Here is a 12,879-nt window from a genome sequence, read left to right as displayed (position 1 = left end):
ATTATTTAATGGTTTCTTTAAATCAATGTGTTGATGTAACTATTTGGAAATAGGTTACCTATAGTCTACTTTATGAACAAATCTGCACTCGAACCTGAATGGAAGCTATCACTATGGGGCACATTTACTAAGGGTCGAACTTCGAAGTTAAAAAACTTTGAAATTCAACCATCGAATGTGATACTTCGAAGTATTTTTTCAAACGAAAACGCCAGTTTTCAAGTAAAGTAAAAATCGTTTGATCGAACCAATTAATCCTTCGAATCAAACAATTCGAAGGATGGTACAAAAAAAAACTTCTAAAAACGTAGCCAAAGACTCCGAGACGTTCTAGGAGGTCCCCCACAGGCTAAACAGCAATTCGGTAAGTTTAATGGCGAAGTGTCGAAGTCAAAGTTTTTATAAAGAGACAGTACTTCAATTTTCGAAGGGTCGAATTTGTGAAGTATTTTCAATTCAAATTTTGGCCTATTCGATGGTCGAAGTACCCAAATATTACTTCGACCCTTAGTAATGGTCTCCCCTGTCGTCTACTGAATTTAATTGCAATTGAGTCATTGGTTGGCCTGTTTTTCATTTTTTTTTTTTATTTTGCCTGATCAGTTTTTGGGGGGCAACATGCACAGATCATTGTACATCTTGGTCAGAATTTGTTAGAAACCTAAAAAGATAATATAAATGAAAACAAAAATCCCTGCATGTGTTCCCAATGTTCAAGGAAGCACCTTTAAACGTATTGTTTTTATATATTCTTGAAAATGTTGTTTTGAATAGTATATTCATATAGTAATAAATGGCATATGCACTAATGACTGGGCAGAGCCTGAGTGTAAAAAAACCTAACCTTTTCTATTATGCTAGTTACTAGATATTCCATCAGTGGAGTAATGTTGAGGGCTTGGGTCCCCCTGCGTGGAAATATATCACGGGACACCCATGATGTGATAAAAATCTTTGGCGAGTTGTATCACGTTTCTGCTTCCACTGAATTCCAGATGCACAAAACAGTATTGCCTAATGTCCCACATCACCATTAATTCTAAGAAATGTTTGCTTCTAAACCATGGCACTGTCACTGTGAATAATATTATCCTTATAGAAATAAAATATCCAGAATAGTTATAAAGTGCCTACGTTGCCAGCCAACCTACCAGCCTATTGGCCATAAGAGTTACAGTGTGACCCACAAAATCTAAATTTCCCATGTAGTTTAGCTCTAAGGTACATATTTATTATGCTGTGCAATTCGCCAAAAAAAAAAAAAAAAAAAAAGCTGTGTAGAATAAAACTCCATGAGAACGCCATATTTGCTGCCATTATTTTACATTGCTTCAGTTGGAAGAAAAAACTTGTTGTTTACACTGTTTTTTTACATGGCAAAGCCTGGAGATCCTGCCTTTTTTTTACACAGCATAATACATATGCCCCTAAGTGTATACGAACTTTACAAGAAAGGCAGAGCTATTATCTACTTTTTTTCATTTGCGAGTATATCAATAATTATTTTGTAAACAGAGTACATACAGTAAGTAGCACATACATTATAACAAACATTTGCTACAGCAGGGACTGTCTAACACAAGACCCAAAATGTAGGCCTTAACAGTGTCTCTCAGTTATCGATTGCTAGCTCATGATGTCCCAATCCTATTGGTGAGTCTGTCCATAGTAAGAGCTCCTGACTTGTTCCTGCTTTGACCCTTGTCTTCCTGACTTGTTACCTAAACTCTGCCATCCCTGATCTTGTCTTTTCACAACTGTTTTGTGCTGCTTTAACCCCTGTAGTGTCTTGCTTTGATGTGCCAGTGCATACCTTCAATTAACCCTTTTTGTGTCTGCCTTTATTTTTCTTCTATTGAACAAAAGCTACTGTTGTTATTTAACTCATGCCTAGCTGCCAGCGCCGGAACTAGGGATAGGCAGTATAGGCACGTGCCTAGGGCAAAAAGCTTTGGGTGCGCCAGGCACGCACCTTTTCTGCCTCTCCTACTCCCTACTCTGGTCCCCGTTTGCCACTCTGGCCAGCTTGTGTCGTCATCCTTTTTGTGGTGCATCTTTTTTTTCACCTGCAGGGTTTTTCGCGCATGTCTACAGCGCCTGGCCAGGCTGTCCCGGCACTGCTAGCTGCCCACCTGTCTCGTGCTGAGAGACCCCGTTGTGGCCCCCTGATTGTCACAGGTGCATATTCAATTAAAACAATGAAGTCTCATAAAGATTTTAATGGAGTGTTTAGGAAAAGTGCTAATAGAAATATCAATAGAAATAAAAAAGGACGTCTCAAGTACATGGCATTTCTAAATGCAGATATGGCAAGTGTCATGCTTTTCAGGTGATTGTTATTGACACCAGAGGGTCAAATGTTACACCTTTCCTGGTTCCATCCACTTTAACCCACCTTTCTTACAGCTGATAAGGCCACATGAATGATGTGACATCACAAGGCATGTCCAAGCCACATTCTAGCCTTTTCTGTTCATATATGGGCTAATAAAAGACTACAGATTTTTGCATCAATTAGAGTGTGCTGCTGGATTTCTTACTTTGGATGCTAAGTTGACCCAAAAAGCAGGCGAGGGTCTTCCAGTTCAGCACCTGAAACCTACACGGGTTTAATGAAGGTAGAGCACTCCTAATTACCATTACAAGCCACGATCTATTGCATGGCCACAGTTTTAGCTCTGATGTCCTGTATCTTTGTCTCTAGTTTCATACAATTAGAAGCTACCGAATGTCAGTTCTGATATTGTTAAAAAGCCCACTCGAATATATTAGAATTTAATAAAATTCCTAAAAACTTGTAGGGAAATTTGGAGACATGATACAACTGTAAGGCTTGACTTCTACACAAAGACGTCTTCCTAACACTGCACAATATGTTGGCGCTCTAAAAATACATGTTAATTATTGCCCTACATTTAATGAATGGGACCCTAACAGGAAACAGCATTCAGCCCTGAAATGCATAATCAGAATCAACTGAAAGGAGAATGTTGATTTAACAGCTGTGAAGGCTAATGAAAACCGTGCAAAACACATGAGGCTACAGAAACAATGGAGGCATGGACAAAACAAAACATACGAAAGCAAAGCAATAACGGTCATAACTAGCATGCACAGTCACAAGCAAAATGACCGAGGTAATTAAATTGCTGTTGCATGTATTTATTAATGCAACCAACTGTTATTTGGAATAGCAGTTGTATATGTTATATGCACCAAGCAGATGACCGTAAAATGAGATATGCAGCAAAAACACGGTAGACCTCCAAGCATTGCTGAAACAGAAAGACCCTATGCATTTTACAGTCTCAACATGGTGAATATAAGTTAGAGCAAGGATGTATAAATGGTATGGCAGGTTAAACCAATTATACATGGTGGATGGTGGCAAGCAATGGGTGTTTATGATGATGCTTAGCACTAAGTGGATATATGATGCAGAAAACAAAATTTGGTGTTAAGATTTAAGTGACATATATACACCATGACGTCAGTGTATGACCATAAAATGCAAGAAGGTAATGGAGTGATATGTAACAAACCTTGGAGAGATATCGCATCCTTGCTGCATAAAGGCACCCAGGGAAAACCACAGGCTGTTAAATATCCCAAACTCATTTGGAGGATCGGGAGGGTTCTGAGGGTCACGAGCTTCATCAGTGTCCTCCAAATGCCATTCATAAGGGCTGAATCTGCTAACTAGGAAGAGAACTACACTGACGCCAATGTAAGCAAAGACTATACACATCCATATTTCATAGGCCAATGGATCCAGGAAGGAGAAAACTCCTGGTTTAGATTTCTGAGGCTTCTTAATCATGATGGAGATTCCAAGGCTCATAAATGGTTTGGAAAAATCAATGACTTCTTCCCGTACCAGAGTAATCGTGAGCGGGGCCACGGCGATATCTGCTCTCTGAAAAACAAAGGAAAAAGTATGAATAGGCAACTTCATTGAAGGGCGTTTAAACACCACAAGTATCAACAATGACAACATAATGCAGTGAGGATTTTTAGACCGAGTAAGATTTGAAAATCAAGGGCCAGCAAAATCTTACATCTCTCTGAGAATGTGCAAAAAAGGGAGTATTAAGTTACACTTGTACAAAGTACTTTGTTTTGATCTGTAGTAACAAAATTTGCCACCTTTGTGATCATAGATATCCTTAAAGAAAAAAAAAACCAGTATAAATATATTAAAATACTTTCTTAATCTTGATTTTTCTGATCTGACAACAAAAACTTCACTTTTACCACTATAACCATATTTTGCTGATATCGATGATCTGACATATCTCTCAGCTTGAAACCATAAATCAAGCATGAAGCCATCGAAATTGCACATGTAGTAAGCATTTTAACTTAAGTGCTGGTTTTGTTTCTTTATAGTACAGGATTCTTTATTATTTGATGACATTCACACAAGCTAACAATCTATAACTCAAAAAAATATAGCATTACGCTATTAAGGCAAATGGCTCTGGGTGATAAATGATGTTGAAAAAGAATGTAAGCGTTTTTTAAACAAGACTCTGGGTCATTATTTTATAAAATATTTCTCACATTGGACTGGGCACCATCAGCTAAACCGAGCTATAAAGAAAAAGAAAAATGACCCTGCAAAGAAATAAAACTCTTATTCCCAAACATGAAGCACTTTCTTGCCAGCCAGTATTTACCGGAAATATTTCTGCAAATTTGTGCTTTATTTTTGTAATGTGAAAAGTAATAGTTTTTCTGTGCATATACAGTATATATATATCTTATGATATCAATGGTCCTTAATAATAAAAAAACATACCCCTGGTACAAATATAATGTTATTACTATAAATGGATAGCGGAAAAAAGTTCATCCAATATGAAAAATGATTGTGTATTGTGAAGGAAGTTGCTTTAGCCATCAACCTTTATCATCAGTTATATATAGCCCATAATGCCAATTTAATTAGACTGATGATTGGAAATGTCCAATATTTCTTGTCCCTTCTTCAATTTCATACTTAGTTTTAGTCTTTATCTGATGTGAAAGAAAGCTATTCCAGTGAATCTGGTTAACAATGAAGCTACACAGGGAGCAATTTGTCTTTATCCTAGACATCCCCACCCAGAAAATTATGTAAAATTATTGAATATGTGGAATGGCCTTCTTAAATGAATCCTCGGGAGACTAATGGGACATCGGGACAATTCAACTAGAAATGTAACGAGATAACATTACACTCCTCCACAATAGTCATGTGGATTTTGTTTAGAAGTAAAAATCAATGCTTTTTCTGAATATGATGCCGGTTCTTTAAACACACCAGCTCAGTCGATGCATATTGACATTTGCAATGGATCAATCAAGCCCCATGACAAAAAATGACCTCTGAAGGGCTGAAAAGCAATTTCCAGAGAAAATTAATTTACTGTTTAACTAAAAGGTTGCGTTCCCTGCAAGTCAATTTCTTGTCAAGCTGTGATAACACTCCAGATCTTGTAGAAGCCTAAAGAAAAATGGATGATTGTAATATAATATCCTTCTCATGGGCCATCTTTTGAAAGCAGGCCTATCTGCAAGACCCTAATTATAAGCGCCCCTGCTCAATAGGGTTTACAGAAAAGTCTTTGATAAAGATCTCATTTGAAAAATGCAGCTGTGTTACAAACAAGCCCTGATTTAGATCTCTATCAAAAGAGGGAAAAAGTTGACTGTTCAGTGAGAAAAAGTTTGCAGTCTAATTCTTTATATCATGGTATCCATAATTAGTACTGAGACAGGGAAAGACTGGTGGAGGTTATATTATTAAATATAGTTTAGTATCCCTAATCTATAGTTACCCAAGTTCATTTAAACAACATGGGCAAGGGCAGAGACACATGCTCAGATTCGGGAAGATTAGTCGCCCAGGGACAAATCTCCTCTTCTTCGGTGTGATTAATCTCCCCGAACTGCCTCCCGACGGCTACAATGTAAATCCCTGGTGGGATGGCAATTGGTGTGCTTTGTTTTCCGAAGTCGAAAACTTTGGGCGACTTCGGAAAATGAAGCTCTCCGAGTACCATGCCGCCTGTGATTTACATTCTAGCTGGTGGGAGGCAGTTCAGGAAGATTAATCGCCCGAAGAAGAGGAGATTTGTCGACGGGCTACTAATCTCCCCGATTCTGAGTGTGTCTCTGCTCTAAAATAAAGTACAGGTACCTGGATCTGTTATCCAGAATGCTCAGGACCTTGGGTTTTCTGGATTAGGGGTCTTTGTATAATTTGGATCTCTATACCGTATGTCTACTAAAAATCATTTAAGCAAGGATTATTTTGGAGCTCCTACGGAGTATTTATATCTTAGTTTAGATCAAGTACAGGGTAGTGTTTTGTTATTACAGAAAAAACAAAATCTTTTTATTTTTTTTTTAAATTCGAATTATGTGATTAAAATTTAGTCTATGGGAGATAGCTATTCCGTAGTCCGTGTTTCTGGATAACGGATCCTATACATGTCCTTCAATGATGTCCTAAGTCATGGCAGCACTGTAAAGTGTATGTAACAACTACTCAGACTCCTGTTCTGTCAATCCATAACCGGCATCCCCAAGAATTAAACCAAGAATGCGACCAATGCATGCACCCTGAAACATTCACGTCAACTGATCACTTAAACTCCTACTGGGAAATGGAATAAAAATAGAGCCGTTTGCACCAGATCTGGTAGCCCATAGCAACAAATCAGCAGGTGCCATGAACTGGTCACCTGTTTGAACAAACATCTCTTTGGTTGCTATGAGTTACTAGCCCTGGTACAAATGTTGCTACTTTTACTACATTACCCCCTGTGACTCCTTTCTTCGATCACAAAGTCTCGTTTAACAAGTGAAGTGCTATTATTTTAAGAATTATAAAGACCCTACTGACTTAAAATAACCAACACATTTTTAATGTAGGCAATTATATACAGTAATTAGGTTAAATAATATAAAATATGGTGTTTTTTGGAGACTGACTGCTTCTATGTTGGTTTATTACCAACATAGGTTGGGCTCCCCAACCTATGTGGGCTCCCCCTATTCAGACTTTTAGGGGGTAATTTATCTCAATATTTTCTTAAAAAAAAACTCTGACAAAATCCACACGGATTTTTAGTAATACACTTTCCCGAAAATTTTGTTTGCCAAAAAAAAAAAAAAATCCGAAAAAATTGTGAAGAATCCGAATTTATGAATTTTTCAGGATTTCCACCCGATTTTTGCCCGAAAATCTTCAGGTTATTGCATGAAACCCAGCGCAGATCAAAAAATCTTTGGGGCTTCTCCCATTGATTTTATACCTCGACAGATCTGTGGTGCCGGATTTTCAAATTTGGACTTTTTTCATCCTCAGGGTATAATAAATTACATAGTGATTTTTTTTCCACTAAAAATTCAGATTTTATACAAAAAAAAAACAATTTTTTTGTGGATTTGCCATTCAGAGTTTAGTAAATAAAGTTTTTTACTCCCTGCATCATTCATTTTACTTGTGACACTCCTGCTGCTGATAATCAACATTTCCAACCATGCATCAGCAACAGCCGGACATGTCCAATTGGACAAAGACTCCTATAATCTTAATTAATATAGCACTATACTCTCCCAATAGACACACATTTGTTGGATTTGGATTATTATAACATAGTTATAACATAGTTATAACATAGTTACACCATAAGAAGAGGTTTATGAAGATTTTGGGGGCATCACAAAAAATCTCTTGGAGGGCAGCTGGACAACCCTGACCTCAAATACATGGCCCTCCAATCCAATAAGACAAATTACATTTAAAGGATAACGATTAGATAATATTTCTAGTCCACTAAAAAAGTAGTTGTTGAAAGAGAGTATTGTTTTCTTTGCTTTTTATAAACAGCATTAGGGCAAGGCCAGACGTGGCGTTTTTGTGGCGTTTTTACATTGCGTTTTTAAAAAAGAACAGCCAGGCGTGAATACGCCACTGAAACCACATGCGACCGTCACCATGCGTTTTTCAGGCGTTTTTCAGCACGTACGATTCTTTTCCCAACATGCACTTCTCATTGTTCTCATTGAGAATTTGGACGCCATATTTAAAATATGCTGCGTATTTGCGCAAAGTGTGGTTTCAAAGGTGCAGATCCCATAGAGTCTATTGATTTGGTAGTTTCTTGACGTATTGGCGTTTTTTCTAAAAAAAACGCCAATACTGGCGTCCTGTAGCGGATTTCAGCTTGCAAGCGCCCTGTGTGAATTGCCATAGTGCGTTTTCCATTAGTTTCAGTGGTAGTGCAAGTGCTGTTTATGCGTATTTACGCATGGCTGTTCGCAATGTAAAAACGCCACAAAAACGCCAGGTTGCCTGGTTTAATCCTTTGTGTGCTGGCTATTTGCTCTTTCCATGCCATGTCTTTAAAGACAACATAGAGTAAAGGAAAACCAGGAAATATAGAATGTACAGTGATGGCACAATGGTACACTGTGTGGTACATAAAGGGTTAATTAGTGTAGCCATTTCCCAAATATTTTACAATATAATATAAAGACAATGAGATTGATTTATAAACATACTGTGGGTGGTAAATTGCAATGATGCAGCTACCTATCATAATCAATCAAACATTTATTTGGTCTTTAAACTAATGCAGGTTAGAAAATAAAGGCAACGTTGGTTTCCTGATTTCCTGTACTGATGCCATTTAGCAGCTTTATAGAGCAAACAAGTACAAATTTAGCTTCTTTGGACTTGTATTCCTACAGTTAAGGAGGACATTTTCTGATGTATGCAGCCAACATTTTTCGGCATTACTACATGTGGAGGTGATAGTGTACACAAAAGGCTATGGAGAAAATTCTTATCCTGACAAAATTGCCTGGCAACACTGACTTTAAACCAAAGAATAAATGTAACTTAAACATACTTACCCCATATACAAGTTCACCCACCATTCCATTCCATATTTTAGTTTCTGGATCCCGAGCACCGTATTTACCATCTTCTACTATTGACAGCTTGTATTTTATCCCAACATGCTTTGCAATTTCACTGGCCAAGTCCACGCAATATCCTTCATACCTATCATTTCCATCCAACAGCTCGTGGTTCTTCTTTTTCATGACATAGGGGTTTTCCTTTGATAAAAGATCAAGGAACAAATAGCTCACATCACTTTACTGTAAAAAGAATCCCGAATATATTTTTATGTTCACAATATATGACCTGCCTAAAAGCGCAAGGAAACGTGGATATTTCTCTTTGTGTTTTAATATTGTATAAACTAAGCAGCAGAGTTACTATGCTTTGGTTTATTTTTGGAGTAGCAGTCATGTCAACTGCCAGGATAAAAGAAGGAATAAGATTTCCAACCTCTTTTTCACATTATTAAGCCACCTTTGTCTTCCTTAGCATTCATTTTTATGCAATGCTCATCAGTTTGTGCAAATCAATGATTCGTAGGGGTGTTAAAACTCAGTGATGCAGCTGAGTTCCAACACTCCATAGTACAGAATGGTATTGGATTGCGCAAAGCAATCAAAGACTAATGAATTGGCATATGGATCAAAGCAGTAAATGTTTTGATACATTTTTCAGTTTCCTAGACGTCTTCCACTCTTCTGGCAAACACGCACTTCAGTATAGTTGTCCTAAGCACCATTGCTTCCAGTCTCTTCTGCTGAATCATATGCAGGGGCACCTATCAACGATGGGAAACCCTGGAGCCAGTGCCGGGCCAGGCCAGCCAGGCGCCCTAGGCAGCCTGTCTGTCCCCGGCGCCGGCTGAGAGCACACAGGCGAATTGACGTTCGCGCCCGCACATGCCCCAATTGGCGCTCGTGCGCCGATGCGCACAATGGAGCTCTCTCGTGCGCGGCATCAGAACTAGCTCGTGCGTGCACAAAAATGGATCGTGCGCATGCGCAGGAGCGCAATAGGTAAAGAAAATGCCAGTGGCAGTTGGGGAGAGAGGGGACCGGACTTGGGGTAGGCGACAGAGAGGTACGTGCCTGGCGCCCCCCCAGCTTTGCGCCCTAGGCACGTGCCTACTCTGCTTACCCCTAGTTCCGGCCCTGCCTGGAGCTAATGCCACCCTGAAAGTGGCAGAAATTTCAGGGTTCCCACAGCAGGTTTCATCAATATTCCCAGCAGACTTGTGAAAAAAAAATGACATGCAGTTCTGAGTGGTGGAAGTGACACAATTCCGACTGCATTTAATTTGCTATCTCACACACGCAAACGCGTTGATTTTGACGCATTAGGTGCAAGTGTGGTGGACTGAATTATGTGGCCATAATTACACTACAATTATAGGAAAAAGCATGGTGACTTGCATCTAAAACTACACATTACACTTGGGGGCACATTTACTTAGGGATAAATATTGAGGGTTAATTAACCCTCGATATTCGACCGTCGAAGTGAAATCCATCCAAGTTGAAGGATTTATCGCGATTCGTTCGTTCGAAAGATTGTAGGAAAAATCGAACGATTAAATCCTTCGAATGGAAAGATTCGAAGGATTGTAATTCATCAATCGAACTATTTTCCTTCGATAAAAAATACTCAGTAAGCCTGTGGGGACCTTCCCCATAGGCTAACATTGTACCTTGGTAGGTTTTAGGTGGTGAAGTAGGTGGTCGAATTTTTTTTTAAAGAGACAGTACTTCGACTATTGAATGGTCGAATAATCGCACGATTTTTAGTTCGAATCGTTCAATTCGAAGTCGAAGTCGTAGTCGAAGGTCGAAGCAGCCAATTCATGAAACCATGAAACAGCAAAGATAAATCATCCCAATCCTTAGTTTCACAGGCAAAGGGTTCGCTAGCTTGAATCACACTCAGAGTTTTGCTTTTTCCAATATGGAACATCATTCACTTATTTTTAGGAAATAGCTAGTGTTTATAACTGCACTGTGTGTGTGGGTCTCTTAAATCCAAACCGTTCACTACTACGACAACCTTTTAATTACAACTTCCTATTTGTCTTCATAACAATTCTATTTTGAAACACAAAAAGGTGATGTGAGTGCTGTGCTGCACTTAAGTTCAAAAGACAGTTACTCTGATTCTAAATATATATCTGGACCCAAAGTAACAAAAGAGGGCTGCTGATCTGCAAGCACATACCACTTGCTGGAAGGGAGGTTCTTTTAAAAACAGTGCTTTAATTTTGTTTTTTTATTTGTTTATTTATTTCAACTGATTGGAAAATAAATGACCTTTTGGTTTGTGTCCTCTCTAATAGTAAAGTCCATTTATGAAACCGGAAGTGCGCACCTTCGCACCAACAGGCGAGGAGAGATGTGCCAGGAGGTAAGAGACTTCGGTAATCTCCTGGCGTGTCTTTCCTTGCCTGTTGGTGCGCAGGCGCTCACTTCTTGTTTCGCGTCCTGAGTGACGCCAAGCGTCATGACACTCGCGTAGTGATGCCGAACGTCATACTGAAGCGCCGGTTTTTGGATTTTGTCGCCAGAACTCTTTTAAAAGGCCTGTCCTGCATTTTTTCTGTGCCCAATCTGGTTCCAGTTTACTGATCCTGCCTAAGCTTTGTTACTATTTTTGAATTCCTGGTTTTTGACTCTTTTGTCTGACTCTCGACTACGATTTTGCCGCCTGCCTTGAACCTTTTTGACCGACTTCGACTAAATCTTCTCTTCAACCCTGCCGGTAACTCGCTTACAATTTTTCCACGCACTTCCTTGTTGGATTCCACAGCAGAAAGCCGGGGCCCCAAAAGGGCGTCCGCAAGGTACAGTCACCGAACAAGGTTCCTGACAACGTGGTTGTTACACCATTATTCTATAATGTATGAAAACTCTTATTTCATGTACATGTACAGATTCTTTGGTAGGCATGATATTAAAAAAGCTCATTACCAATATTGTTGTCACGACAATTGTCTTGTTCTCCACAGAGGAAGACTCGTTTGTAGGCTGCTGATCAGGAACTGCCACAAAGCGCTCATATTCATTCCAATGTCCAACCTGCAAGACAATCAGTTACTAGAAGTCAAGTCCATGAACTTCTATAAAGTTACTTTTGGCATGATGTAAAACTATTGGCAATTGGTTTTCATTTTTTATTTTTATCGTTTTTGAATTATCTAGCTTTTTGTTCTGAAGCTCTCCAGTGTGGTATATGAATAGGAGAGGGCCTGAGTAGAAAGATAAGCAATTAAAAGTATCAATAACAATAAAATTATATTGTCACAGAGTCATATTTTTGGGCTGATTGGGTCAGTGACCCCCATCCGACAACTTAAAAGAGGCAGAATAAAAAGACAAATAATTAAAAAACTATAAAAAACGAAGACCAGTTGAAAGGTTGCTAAGAATAAGACATTCTGTAAAATACTAAACACTAACTTGAAAACAACCCCTTTAATATTGCTGTCAGTGTTCGGATGCTTTCAGATTGGCTAAAATGTATTCTTAAAAAATCTTTGGTTTCATTGACTTTGGTTTAGCAAACCAGTTCTTTCATTCTCCAACCCTCTGTAATAGAGTTATTCTCACTGTGTTTTATTGCTCGTCTTGTCATTGGGTGGACTGGATTCACAAACTCAACATGTGGTAGAAAAACTTTACTACCCATGTAGCATGTAGACTCATTTAATCACCTATGATGGTATAATATACATATACAGAGTAAACATGAAGTGGAAAATAAATCATTTTTTAAGTAGGTTTAATCTCCCTTAACTAAATAGTACATAATGAGACATGACTTATTGGCTGCTTAGACCAACTGCATTCCATTACATCTTTATACATATATACGTGTATATATGTGGCAACTGAAGTAATTCTTTCCTCTTCTAGGACATTCTTTTTTTTTTTTTTTTTAAAGTTTAGGACATTGTTTATCTTTATAAACATAAATAATTTCAACCCATG

General features: G+C 38.5%; 1 protein-coding gene across 5 annotated transcripts in view; it reads right to left on the bottom strand.

Annotated features, from left to right (window-relative positions):
• Positions 1–12,879, bottom strand: part of gria3.L (glutamate receptor, ionotropic, AMPA 3 L homeolog) — a 193,139-nt gene that overhangs the window by 28,020 nt on the left and 152,240 nt on the right. For all 5 annotated transcript variants that reach the window (XR_005963153.1, XM_018228562.2, XM_018228561.2 and 2 more), the window contains 3 exon segments: positions 11,860–11,967; positions 8,911–9,117; positions 3,543–3,916 (listed from right to left, as the gene is read on the bottom strand). Coding sequence is in view for 4 of the 5 variants with exons in the window: in XM_018228562.2 (XP_018084051.1) it covers positions 3,543–3,916; positions 8,911–9,117; positions 11,860–11,967 (689 nt within the window). In the remaining variant the exon portion in view is untranslated.

Source organism: Xenopus laevis, chromosome 8L (assembly GCF_017654675.1).
Source record: "Xenopus laevis strain J_2021 chromosome 8L, Xenopus_laevis_v10.1, whole genome shotgun sequence".
NCBI classification, from domain to species: Eukaryota; Metazoa; Chordata; class Amphibia; order Anura; family Pipidae; genus Xenopus; species Xenopus laevis.
The sequence above is the reverse complement of the archived record's forward strand: the minus strand, read 5'-3'. Positions and strand labels throughout refer to the sequence as shown.